Source organism: Castanea sativa, chromosome 3 (assembly GCF_040712315.1).
Source record: "Castanea sativa cultivar Marrone di Chiusa Pesio chromosome 3, ASM4071231v1".
NCBI lineage: Eukaryota > Viridiplantae > Streptophyta > Magnoliopsida > Fagales > Fagaceae > Castanea > Castanea sativa.
The window spans coordinates 43,885,867-43,900,158 of NC_134015.1; the positions used below are offsets into that span (position 1 = coordinate 43,885,867).

A 14,292-nucleotide genomic window follows, 5' to 3' on the forward strand; every position below is an offset into this window, starting at 1 on the left:
AAGGCATATTGGGCCTGAGCCCATAATTGTTCTTGGGACCAGGTGCAATTGTGCACTTACAATAAGAATACAATAATTTGTATTCCCTTCTCTGACATAAACGTAAGGTTTACTATTAAATTTTTTATGAAACTAATTATATTTATGTGAAGGAGAAAGTTTGTCATTATTATACTCAAAATATTTTATAGCATTTTTTAGAATACATAATTAGAATTTCATTTTGAAGTTGATTTTTTAATTATGTATTTTTTATGATTATAGTCAGTTTAGTATTGTGAATGGGGCAAATTTTTTTTTATTTTTTGGTGCTAACAGTGAATGGGACAAATTTGTGTTTCTTAAGTACTTACTACATTTTGGAATGATCCAGGAAACAACTCAATGAACTCGTTTAAACATCTATTTGTTATAGATACACTGTAATGATATTTGATGGTCCAACAAATCACATCAAGTAGTTTGCGATTCTTACTTATAACTAAAAAAATTAAAAGATTAAAGTAATAAAAGATGGGATAATTGCTCATTTTCAATGGTTAACTTGGGTTGGTGTTTCTATCCTTCACATCATATGAAAAGGATTGAAACATGTGACTGGGCAGAGGGCATGAACATTGAAGATGTTCAAATAAATCAATCATGGAAAATTTGATCCACATCCCCAAAAAAAATCCCAATTTTGATTGAAAGCAAAATGAGATTTCTGCCACATTCTGAGTGTATAGCTAGGATGAGTGAAAACAATAACTTCAAAGATACAAAACCTTGTCACAAATACACCTCATTGTTACAAGCTTTGAAAATTGAAAGAAGGGTAACAAACATAAATGAACAATTTTCAATGAATACATAACAAATTAAACCTTAGAACAAAATTGTGATTAAGTAGTATTTTAAGTTGCTTTCAATGTCCCCTCATTATGAGGGAAACTGCAACGGTTGAAAGTTGAAACCTTAGATTAGTCAATGAGAAGGAACAATGTTTTAAATGTAGAAATATAAATCAAAGGAAAAATGAAGATGAAGCCAGTACTAACGAGTAACGACCATATAACTAGATGCAGGGGCAGACCCACACTAGGGCAGAGGGGGGCCATGCCCCCCCCCCTCCCCCCAACATATACATAAAATTAAAAAAAAAACAAAACAAAACTGGTATACTAAATAAAATTCATGCCCCTTTAACTAGGGCTGTCCATCCATCTGGAGATCCGACCCACCCGAAGAATCCGACCGGATCTGACCCGAAAACCGTCCGACCCGATCAAGTCACCGGTCGGCGACGGGTCTGTTGTTCCAAAAACCGACGGCGGCGGATCGGTCTCGGTTTTCCTCTCCAGAACCCGAAAAAACCCGATCCGACCGATGTACTAGGTATTTCTAGAAAAAAATTCCAAATTCCGGTGATTATTTCCAGATTCCGGTGACTTTCTCCAGAATCCGGTGGTATTTTCCAGATTTCGGCCTCAAATTTCCAAATTCCGACTTCAAATTTTCAGATTTTGGCACCAGATTTTCATATTTCGGTGACTTATCAAGTAGATCGAGTGATATTTTGTCCAAATCTAGTGAGATCTCACCAGATCCGGTGAGTCTCCGCCGGATTTGACGTTTTTTCGCCTGAAATCAACAATTATGGCAGGATTTTTCACCATGGACGGTTCCGACCGTGCTTCCGGTGCAAAACCGACCGCACCGATCCGACTCCCTCGCCGGTCGGCGGCGGGTCAGTATTTGTTCAACCCGATTCTATCGGGTCGGTCTCGGGTTGGGCACAAACCCGACCCGGACCGACCCGTGGACACCCTTACCTTTAACTACAAAAACAAAATAAAAAAATAAATATGGACTAAACAAAAATAGCGCACAAACTTATTTTGTATGTTATACTTTGTTGATGTATTTTATAATATGAGATGTTTAAGAAACACTTATTTTGTCTGTAGTATTTTGTTAAATATGAAATAAATATTAATTTTTTTTTTCATAATTTTTTTTTGGTTTTAAGCTTTGGCCTCCCAGATACAAATCCTAGTTCCGTCCCTGACTAGATGCAAAAGAAGGTTTGTGTGATGGAGAAAGAAATAGGAATTGTCAACATTTTCAGCTCAACACCGACACTATTCATCAATGAAGTGTCGGTGTGTATAGTTAAAATAGCAAAAAGAGTAAATAATGTCACAAATGAAATGTAATTGCCTGTCTATGTCATCCTAAGACACTGTAGTTTGCTCAATAGTAGTTTTTACCTATAGTACATATATAATAGCCCACTAATGACACTAGATTCCAGTAAATTTCAGGGAAGAAAAGCATAAAAGCTAGAAAGAAATTCTCAATGAGAGTTTGATTGACGGCCAAACCTTTGGATTGGACACCCTTAAAAGTTAAAACCCATGAATCATGGATTTGGAATGGTGGCCCCAAACCTTTTGTTTAATCAGGCTGTGACAACCTCTTTATTTATTATCTTTTGGTATAAATCAAAATTTTTTAAAGAATCACAAAAAGAAAAAATAGATATAGTATATTTTTTAAAAAAAATTAAAAATATTCACCCTCTTAATTCCCTATATAAGATTACAACTCTCTCAACTTCCTCACAAGTTTGCTCTCTACCCACTTTCTTCTCTTTGTGTATCTATATTAAAATACACAATAGTAATGGAAATTCCACTCATTCTTTTGATACTTTTGGCTCTTCTAGCTCCAACCTGCATATCCTCTTCAATAATCAAAGACCCTGAACTAGTAGTACAAGAAGTACACAAGTAGGACAATTAAACCTTTGATTAGTTAGTTATACATAATAATGTATCATATAATATAATGTAATGTACTAATGTGTGACATTTTTTTTTCTTTTTCTGGGTTGTTTTGGTTGCAGGAACATCAATGCCTCTAGGAGGAATTTAGGCTATCTCTCTTGTGGTTCTGGGAATCCAATTGATGATTGCTGGAGGTGTGATCCGAATTGGGAAAAGAACCGGCAACGCCTAGCCGATTGTGCCATTGGGTTTGGTAAGCATGCCACTGGAGGCAGAGATGGTAAAATATATGTGGTCACAGACCCTGGTGATGATGATCCAGTGAACCCCAAGATCGGCACTCTTAGACATGCTGTGATTCAAAATGAACCATTATGGATCATTTTCAAACATGACATGGTGATCAAGCTAAAGCAAGAGCTTCTCGTGAATTCGTTTAAGACAATTGATGGTCGTGGTGCAAATGTGCACATTGCTGGCGGTCCATGCATTACTATACAGTATGTGTCCAACATTATTATCCATGGCCTAAATATACATGACTGCAAGCAAGGTGGGAATGCTTATGTGAGGGACTCGCCTGATCATTATGGGTGGAGGACTATATCGGATGGTGATGGGGTTTCAATTTTTGGTGGAAGTCACATTTGGGTGGATCATTGTTCTTTAGCTAGTTGTCATGATGGGCTAATTGATGCTATTCATGGATCCACAGCCATCACCATCTCTAACAATTACATGACCCACCATAACAAAGTCATGCTCTTGGGTCATAGTGACTCATACACACAAGACAAAAGCATGCAAGTCACTATAGCTTTCAATCATTTTGGAGAAGGGCTTGTGCAGAGGATGCCAAGGTATAATTAATTAAGCTCTCAAAATGAGCTTTTTTATTTTTATTTTCTGATCAGGTCATTGAAATCTACAATAGGGCCATGGTTTTGATTCATATTGAATTTGCTCTCTGTTTAACCCATAATTGCAGATGTAGACACGGCTATTTCCATGTGGTGAACAATGACTACTCGCATTGGGAAATGTATGCAATTGGTGGCAGTGCAGCTCCTACTATTAATAGCCAAGGGAATAGATTCCTTGCTCCCAATGACGGCTATAGCAAGGAGGTAATGATTTCTTTTTCGACCATACTTGATGAAATGGTTTTTCCATTGTATTGTAGCTTACTTAATCATGCACCATTAGCTATGATATGAGTTTGTAGCACTTATACAAGAATGCGACATGACCAGGTTACTAAACATGAAGATGCACCACAAAGCGAGTGGAAGAAATGGAATTGGAGGTCCGAAGGAGATTTGATGGTGAATGGTGCTTTCTTCACGCCTTCTGGGGCCGGAGCGTCTTCTAGTTACGCCAAGGCATCTAGCTTGAGTGCAAGACCATCTTCTCTTGTGAGTACTATCACAGCCGGAGCTGGTATACTTAAGTGCAAGAAGGGCTCGCGTTGTTGATGAATGTCTCTTAATTGGGTTGAAAAGACTAAAGTTGGCTAGTAATAAAAGATGAAATGCTCAATGAGGGTAAAATGACAAGATATGGAGGGAAAAGAACAATGCCAATGGTAATTAAAGGATTGAGATTCAAGATTGTGTATATTCACTTTTATATAGTACATTAAATTTAGAGGATTGCAATAATCTAAGCCTCTTTTTATTTTTCTTGGATTGAATCTAAGCTTTTCCTATGAGACCCACTATTTTGTGATTCAACAGAAATTTGATGGGGGACATTGGGGTTGAAAAAACGAACAAAAGTGTAATGTAATGATTGTTCAGTTAAATGAGTCCCTATACATATAAAACTCTCCCTCTCTCTCTCCCTCTCTTTGGTCCCACATAGGTTTTCCCTCACATGGGATGACCAGTAGGATTGGGTTCAGCTACATATGGATGTTTATTGGTGCTCAATTAATGGACATTTCTTTTGGGACTAGCTTAGCAGCTCTGCAAGAGCACCCACGCCTTTGTTTACACATTGTTGCCCTGCATTATTTCTTTCCTAGTATTTTATTTACTAGGTTTAGGTATACAATATTTTTCATAACAATGAACATGTTCTTGGGATTTGTGTATTATAATGCAAAACTCTCTAAATATAAAAACATTTTCTTATTAAATCAAAATGAAAATGAGAGAGCGTGCCAAATTATATATGCTCTGGCGTTTATATACTACAACAGAGCAATTATAAAACTAGAGAAAGAAACTAATAGAACAAATTAACTAACTCCACTAACAATCCTAACTAACTCCACTAATTAAACGTTTTAAGGTTTGTCCAATGGGAAACTGACAGTTGTTCTTCTTTATAACCGATTTTGGTTTACAACTTCACACGTGTTGGTTCCATGTCTTTATTAAACAAAACGCAGCCGTTTTTTTTACTTCATCATTTCTTTTGGCAAAGTAATCCAGTGTCGTTTTCATCTGCTTGTTAATGCCGTCATTAAAGTGAATGACATCGACACCATTTGGTGTTTTAGCTTTCTTTTTACAAAACGATCTCGTTTCAATTGCTTGCTTTGCTTTCTTTTCTAATGCAGCTTCAACATTCTCCCTCAAGTCCTAAACCTCAGGTTTTAAGACTTGAACTAATGAACAAGTCTTTGAAAGTTTTGGAATGAAGATATCTATCAAGCCCAATTTTCTAGAAAGTCTAGTGAAAGTTGAAATTCCCAGAGCCTTAGTAAATATATTTGCTACTTGAGAATTACTTGCAATGTGAAAGGTCTTAATCATAGTCTCCTAAATTTTGACCCACCCGAGATTCTGATTGGCTTGATCCGGGAACCATCCGATCTGAGTCCAGTGACGAGTCGGCGGCAGTTTTCGAGGAACCCAACTCGATTCCGGCGAGTCCTTGCATCTAAACCCAATTTCAACCAACCCGACCGATTCTACCACCCAAAAGGCCGCCGATCTCCACTGTTTATACAGTTTCTCAATCAAATCTCACAAGATCCGACGAGATCTCATTGAGATCCAGCATGATCTCATCGAGATTTGGCAAGATCTCTTCAAGATCCGGCGAGATCTCTTCAATATCCATCTAGATCCGGCGAGTTCTTGCCATAAAATGCTATTTTTCGGCCAAATTCGCCAGATTTCGGCCAGATCTACCCAATTTTCAGCCACAACCAATGAGTTTCGGCCAGATCCGACCCGACCGAGACCAAGCCATTTTCCGGCGAAGAACCCGTCTAATTCGACCTGACTCTTTGACCGATCGGCAACGAGTTTGAAAACTTTTAACCCGAGGAAGTCGGGTCGGTCGCTGGTTGGGCACAAACCCGACCCGAGCCGACCCGTGGTCACCCCTAGTTTGGATATTGTTGCCCGGCATTATTTCTTTACTAGTATTTTATTTACTAGGTTTAGGTATACAATATTTTTCACAACAATGAACATGTTCTTGGGATTGGTGTATTGTAATGCAAAACTCTCTAAATATAAAGACATTTTCTTATTAAATCAAAATGAAAATGAGAGAGCGTGCCAAATTATATATGCTTTGGCGTTTATATACTACAATAGAGCAATTATAAAACTAGAGAAAGAAACTAACAAAACAAATTAACTAACTCCACTAACAATCCTAATTAACTCCACGAATTAAACGTTTTAAGGTTTGTCCAATGGGAAACTGACAATTGTTCTTCTTTATAACCGATTTTGGTTTACAACTTCACACGTGTTGGTTCCATGTCTTTATTAAACAAAATGCAGCCGTTTTTTTTTTTTACTTTATCATTTCTTTTGGCAAAGTAATCCAATGTCGCTTTCATCTACTTGTTAATGCCGTCATTAAAGTGAATGACATCAACAACATTTGGTGTTTTAGCTTTCTTTTTACAAAACGATCTCATTTCAATTGCTTGCTTTGCTTTCTTTTCTAATGCCGCTTCAACATTCCCCCTCAAGTCCTAAACCTCAGGTTTTGGGACTTGAACTAATGAACAAGTCTTTGAAAGTTTTGGAATGAAGATATCTATCAAGCCAAATTCTCCAGAAAGTCTAGTAAAAGTTGAAATTCCCAGAGCCTTAGTGAATATATCTATCAATATTTTTTGTTCTTTCATGGAAAACATGGTTGGCTCAATATGTAATGCAGTCTGGTTATCATAAAACAACATATCAAGTTTGGGATGTTGTATCTTCAAATCTTTGAGCAACTGCAACACCCAAGTAATTTCACAACTACCCATGGCCTTGTATTCAACTTCCATTGATAGCCTGGATACAACACCCTACTTCTTTGATCTCTAAGAAACCAAAATTTCTCCCAAAAATACACCATAACCTGTTAAAGACCTCCTAGTGTCTAGACAATCAGTCTAGTCAGCATCACAGAAGGGCTTTATGTGCAAATCTAAATTAGTAGGAAAGAAAATTCGTTTTTCCAAGTGAAGTCTTGATATATTGAAGGACCCTATTAACAGCTAACATGTGAGACTCTCTTGGTTCTGATAGGAATTGGCTAAGACTATGTTCTGCATATGTAATATCTGGTCTAGTCAAGGCTAGATACAAAAGTCTCTCAATCAACCTTTTGTATGAGTAAGATCAGCAAGAATTTTCCCTCATGCTTTGACAACCTCAAGTTCTGGTCCATGGGAATCTTAACAGGCTTGGGTCCCAGAAATCACGTATCATTTAAAATTTTGAAGGCATACTTCCATTGATTTAAACCAATGTCTTCATCATTCCTTGCCACTTTAACACCTAAGAAGTAGATCCAAGGTCCTTCAAACCAAACATTTTATCAAGAAGCCTCTTCATACTGTTAACACAAGCAACATTGTTTCCAGTCAACAAGATATCATCCACATATACCAAAAGAATAGTGATGGAAGGTCCTTGTGTGTGAGTAAAGGGTGAATAATCAAATTTTTATTATATAAAACCCATCTCAAAAATGGTAGTGGAAAACTTTTCAAACCATTTCTTAGATGCTTGTTTTAGACCATACAAGCTTTTGAACACAGATTTGGCCACTTCATTTTGTGTATAACCTTTGGCTACAAGTCTAGCCTTATACCTCTCTATTGTCCCATCTGAATTATACTTAATTCGATAATACCCATTTGCAGCCTATGGGAAATTTACCAGTAGGTAAAGAAGTACTGTTCAACTATTGTTTAACTCCAAAGCAATTATCTCTTTATCCATGGTTGCCCTCCAATCAAAACATTTAACTGCTTGATGAAAGAAAGTAGATTCTAATGGAGTAGCAGTGACAACCATAACAAAGGAATGGAAAGTAGTCCCTAGATGAGAATAGCTCAAACCATCTGATATGTCATAAGGGAGACCAGAAGTAGGTTTAGTACTAATTGACTTATAAGAATATTCTATTAGATAGGTTGGAGAGTGATGAGGTCTAGAAGATTTTATTAGGATAGGAAGAGTAAAAGGAAGAGGTGGTGAAGAAATAGGAATAGCTGGAGAAGGAATAGAGATAATAGAAGAGCTAGTTTCTACATTACAATCTAATTTTGCAGTAGAATCTAATTATGCAGTGGAAGTGGAAATTATAGGATCTGGTAAAGAAGAATCAGGTGAGCAAATGGTAGGTGAATCAGAAGTAGGAAAAGAATCAGGTATGTCAAAAACACAACGTAGGAAAACAAACGTGTCAAGAGATATAGAGGGAGAAATCTTAGGAACATAGGGATGAGAAGATTTAACAAAAGAAAAGATATGCTCATAAAAGATTATATCTCTAGATACATGAATAGAGTTGGATTCAAGGTCTAAAACCTTATAATCTTTTATTCCATAAGGATAGCCTAGAAATGCACATTCCTAGCCCTTGGTTCAAACTTGTGTCTATTATGTGATAAGGTTGAAATGAAACATAAACAACCAAAACACCTTAAATGTGAATAAGATGGTAAATGATTGAAAATAAGTTCATATGGACTCTTATTACCTAAAGACTTAGAGGGAGTCCTATTGATGAGATACACAGTAGTGAGAATACAATCACCCCATAAGGATAAAGGTACTTGAGATTGAAATTTTAAAGCATTGGCGACATCGAGGCTGTGTTGATACTTTCTCTCAACAATAGGATTTTATTAAGGAGTATCAACATATGACAACTAATGTAAAATATCAGTAGCTTTAAAAAAAAATCTTTTAATAAAAATTATGTACCATTATCACTTCTTAGGCATTTAACTTTCATGTCAAATTGGGTTTCAACCATGCAAGTAAATTGTGGAATCAAATCTTGAGTTTCAGATTTATGTTTAAGCAAGTATACCCAAGTACACTTAGAGTAATCATCCACAAGAGTTAAAAAATATTTGGAACCTTCAATAATAGCTATAGAAAAGGGGCCCCAAAGGTCACAATGTACAAGTTCAAAAGGAGCCTTTGAAACACAAGTACTAGAAGAAGGAAAAAAAAGTCTTTTCTACTTTGAAAAATGACATACATCATAGCAATGTGATTTACTTGAAAGAGCATAAGGTACAATTTTAGTGAGTGAAACTAACTTGGAATAAGAAGGGTGACCTAAACAACAATGCCACAATTTCGAAGATGATGAGTGATCAGATTGAGTAGCTAAAGCAATGAAGGAAGATGAATCTTGCAACAGGTAAAGACCTTTGCATTCTTTACCCAGACCAATCTTGCTTCAATGATCAAGGTCCTAGATTAAAAAAAAATACCAAGGAATATGAGGCAACAAAAATAAGATTTGGTAAGTTAACTAATAGAGATGGGGCTAAAGCTAAAAGACGAAACACATAAAACACCAGTCAAGGTTAAACTTGAAGATATTTGAATAGTGCCTATGTGTGTCACTATAACTTGTTCCCCACTTGGCAAATACACACAAGAATGAACAACAAAAGTGATGGTTGAGCCACTGAATGAATCATATGATTAATAGCCCCAATGTCAATGATTTGATCCTCAAATTAATAAGCATACCTATCAACAACATGTGCAAAAAAAAAAAATTTGAATGAGACAAATTTGGTGGAATCCAATAAGGATTACCTAAAAAATTAGTAGGGAATTGATATGGAATAGCTGAATTGGATGCTTGTTGAAGGAAAGAAGTAGAAGTCATCACAAAAGTAGCTTGATGAGTAGGTTGTGTAACAGTACCTGAACCTGAAATCTCCTTAAGAAGAGAGGAATGAAAGCAATTGCTCACATTGAACTTGTGAGATGGGACATTGGGGCATAACAAGGGTAATAAAGGAAAGGAATTCTATGGTGAAAAGTTCATAGCTTCAAATTGAGAATCGTCATTTGAGATAGAAGTCAAATTCTAAGTAGAAAAATCCAAATTTCCCAAATTTCCTGATGGTAAGCCAAATGAGACTTGATTAGTTGTAGCCGTAATTCCTCTTCTTAGCTTGCAACCTAGGGAATTCCATGCAATTTATAGCATTCATCTGCTATATGGACTGATTCCACAATAAGTGCAAATTGACCTCTCCTTTTTAGAGTTTCCACCTTTCCCACCATGCTAACCTTGACCCTGACCTTGGTAGCCTTATCCTTGACCTTGATATCCCTTAGCATTGTAACCAATGTTAGCATCTGATGAGGGTGATTTTATAATTAGCTCCCAACACCTTAAGAAGTCGACGGGATTAACGAGCACGTCAGCTATGGTCATTGAACCACCTTCCTTCGACGTCCGCGACTCTGCTTCACATCTGACGGCATTAGGCTAAAAGGAGAAAGTTGACGAGATTAAGCTGAAGACTCTTAGCTGACGAGATTAAGCTGAAGACTCTTAGCTGACGACCTTTCCGAGAACAGCTCCGTAAGCTGACGACCTTAGGAAGGAGAAGCTGACGGAGGGAAAAGCTGAAGGGGATAAGCAAACCTTCGTCCACAACCTTGCTTGCCCCTCACGTGTGCATGTATAAGGAAAGTTCTTGCACCACACGTTTGACCTTAATTAAGAAGATTCCTATAAGGAAAAGAACTCTAGGTGATACGTAAAGTCCCCGAATTATTCTCCTAGAAGGAAAATACTTCCTCACCAAGGCGCTTATTTCGGCCCTACACTACTATATATACCCCAAAGCCCTCATAAACCAAGGTACACATAATTCACTTCAGCTCTAGCACTTTAGGGTTGCGAATAAGAAAGAAGCTCTAACTTGACCTTTGGAGGGTTTTTGGCTGGCACCACACCGATGCCCTTTTGTTTGGTCTTTTCTTTTGTTGTGCAGGTGTTGTTTCGAGTCAAGTGAGGGCCACGCGACAACTGGTGGATTTTTCTTCATCATCAGCATCCATAGCAGTAGCTTCAACTGGATAGATCACATTTACCCCATGACCTATACTTCTTCTCTTTTCTTCTTGCAGAATCAAAGAACATACCTTGTTAATAAGAGGAAGTGGCTTAGTCAACAAGATTTGACTAGTCACATTTCCATAGCTATCATTCAATCCCATAAGAAAGAACAAGCAGTAAAAGGCTAATAGTTGGTAAATTCATCCCAAAAAGTCTTGAATTTAGTGAAATAAGAACTCATAGAGAGTGATCCTTCTAAAAGATGAGAAATTTATTTCTGAAGTTCATACAATCTTGGAGAATTTTCTTAAGAAAACCTATCTCGAAGATCATTCCTAACAGTGTTTATGCACATCACACTTGCACCGATTTCTTTGTTGAGAGAATTGACCAACCATGACAAAACATGGTATTGCATCTACACCAAGAATTATACAAAGGTGAAGATAGGTCTGGTATGGGAATTGAACCATTCACAAACCTAAATTTTTTTCCTAGCACTCAAAGCCAAGAACGGAAATTTGGCCCAACTTGGTTAATTTTTTGTACCAATCAATGGTTGTGACGCAAGTATAATCCTTGGATTTTCAGCTATAGGAAGAAAACATGGATTATTTGCAAACTCATCTGTCATTGATGTGCTAGAAGAAAGTATAGTTTATGAAGGAGTAACAAAAGGCACAGTGAATGGATTGGTTGTATAGGTTACAAAATTGGAAGCCATAATTAATTTATTGAAACTCTGATACCATATTAAAATGCAAAACTCTCTAAATAGAAAGATATTTCTTATTAAAGTTCTTAGAGCAACCGCATAAGATGGTGTAAAATTTGTCTATTTTGCAAAAAAAAAAAACTTTTTTTTTCTATTTTACATATCAACTTTTATAAAACACCCATGTCAGTTTATCTATTTTAAACATTTATTTAATAAAATATTCATTCTTTTACATTTTTTTTTATTATTTCCTTTAATGATGCAAAAGAGAGAATGAGGCGAAGGAGAGAGAAACAAATAGTAAAATATTAAATGCAAAACTACAATAACTGTGCATATATGCACGGTTACTATATATATGCACAATTTTACAAGCACTGATATAGGAAGTTTTTTGGTTAAAATGCGTAAAATCAACCACTTTTTTCATTTTACACAATTTTGCAACCACATCAGTGGTTGCTCTTTACCATATTAAAATGCAAAACTCTCTAAATAAAAAGATATTTTCTTATTGAATCAAAATGAAAATGAGAGAGCGTGCCAAATAAATATCTACTGTGGTGTTTATTTACTACAACAGAGCAGTTACAAAACCAAAGAAAGAAACTAACAAAAAGAATTAACTAACTCCATTAACAATCCTGATTAACTCCACTAATTAAACATTTTAAGGCTTGTCTAATAGGAAACTGATAGCTGTCCTTCTTTGTAACAGATTTTGGTTTACAACTTCGCACATGTTGGTTTCGTGTCTTCATTAAACAAAACGCAGCCATTTCTTTTACTTCATCATTTCTTTTGGCAAAGCAATCCAGTGTCATTTTCATCTTCTTGTTACTGCTTTCATTAAAATGAATTACACCATTTGATGTTTTAGCTTTCTTCTTACAAAATTATCCGGTTTTAGCTGCTTGCTTTGCTTTCTTTTCTTTTCTAATATAGCTACAACAGTGCTTTGCTTTCTTTTCTTTTCTAATATAACTTCAACCGTGCATAATGAAAGTGATATTAATAGTAAACCCAAATAAAAGTTATGTTAATTCAATTACAACATACCACATCAACAATTATGAAAAAGCTTATAAAAATTTTATATCCGTAACCATAACATTACTCATTGATAAGAATGTCCTCTAATTCCTTATGTGGTCATTAATAAAAGAGAAATGCTTTGTTCACAGTATTTTCACAACAAATCTCAAGTGGTAAATTGTTAGTGGTTGTTACTGATGAACCAAATAGCAATTTCAATAGTAGGTTCAAATTATAACCAGCAACAACTTATCACCTATAATTTGTTGTGAAAATATTGTGGACAAAGCAGATATATTAATAAAACCATATATTTATATTAAATCACATGACTTATTAAATTATTTAAACAAATCACATGATTAAAAATGTCATATGACTGAAAGTACATATGAATAGATTTTTAAATCGCTAAGTAATGAGTTTGAGAAATTTCCTACAAACTAATTTGAAAGTAAAATTTATCCCACTCAATTGAATATCCACTTATACTTTTAGTCACTCTAACCTACTTAATAGTTAATAGTAGTGTGATATTTTTAAATGATTTAATAAATCAGGGTATGATTTTTGAATGGTTAAGTGGCATTAGCGTGTGTGTGTGAGACTAGAGCATCCTTTCCATGATATAAAAGGATACAAACATGTGAAAAGGCAGAGTATATTGAACATTCAATCCCACTATTCCAGTATGATTTTTTTTTTGGGTAGAATCCAATCCCAGAATATGGTTTAATACCCATGGATATACAGAGGAAAAAAGAAAAATACACCTAAAGTGTCGTATTTACCGTCAGGAATGGAATGAATAATTGCATTAAAATAGATTCTTCTTGGGAGGAAAACTTTGTCCATTTGGCTTTTTTTTCAACTATCACATATAGCATATGTACCTAACATTTAAAAAGCTTGTCTCCGACAACTACAGTCGCCATAAATGACAGTGCAAATCATCATAAACGCCAATGCCCCAACCGTACACCACTCCGTCCATAAATAGCAAATCTAGGGTCGGCAGGAAAAAAGACGAAGGAAAATACAATGACAGGAACGTTCTCATGGTACTGTCACTACTCACCAGCTCTCCATTTTTTTAATCAATCTTGCATTTGTCTTTGAAATCTGTAACACTATAAAGAAATCATGTACAAATATTTATATGCTTACGACCTTCGTATCCTTATGGCGTCCGGTCTATCATAGTATCATGATTGAACTTTACCAATTAAATAAACCTGAACACAAAATTTATAATCCTTGATCAGCATGTATGGGTTGTGGTGTGTTTTGGACGTCTTCGTGTAAAGTATATATGTTTTTAAAACACACTTGTAGCATATTGGCTTTCAAAAGATATTCCCTCTAGGGAGAGAGAATCCATGTAATGATTTTCTTACATTAAAATGTCTTATGTTTGTGAGATTCAAGTAACATAAGACAAAAATTACATGTTCATTACATCATATCTTT

At 35.7% G+C, this 14,292-nt stretch overlaps 1 protein-coding gene across 1 annotated transcript; it reads left to right on the top strand.

Moving 5' to 3' along the window:
• Positions 1 to 2,607: 2,607 nt before the first annotated feature.
• Positions 2,608 to 4,596, top strand: LOC142628218 (putative pectate lyase 5). Its single transcript, XM_075802277.1, has 4 exons — positions 2,608 to 2,774; positions 2,891 to 3,631; positions 3,760 to 3,898; positions 4,025 to 4,596. Exons 1-4 carry the CDS (start codon positions 2,668 to 2,670, stop codon positions 4,244 to 4,246), a joined length of 1,209 nt encoding a protein of 402 aa, XP_075658392.1. The 5' UTR covers positions 2,608 to 2,667; the 3' UTR covers positions 4,247 to 4,596.
• Positions 4,597 to 14,292: the final 9,696 nt, after the last annotated feature.

Coding starts and splice junctions, on each gene's coding strand:
- LOC142628218 (XM_075802277.1), top strand. CDS start 2,668: ATGGAAATTCCACTCATTCTTTTGATACTTTTGGCTCTTCTAGCTCCA. Junction 3,632..3,759: donor CTTGTGCAGAGGATGCCAAG/GTATAATTAATT, acceptor CCATAATTGCAG/ATGTAGACACGGCTATTTCC. Junction 3,899..4,024: donor ATGACGGCTATAGCAAGGAG/GTAATGATTTCT, acceptor CGACATGACCAG/GTTACTAAACATGAAGATGC.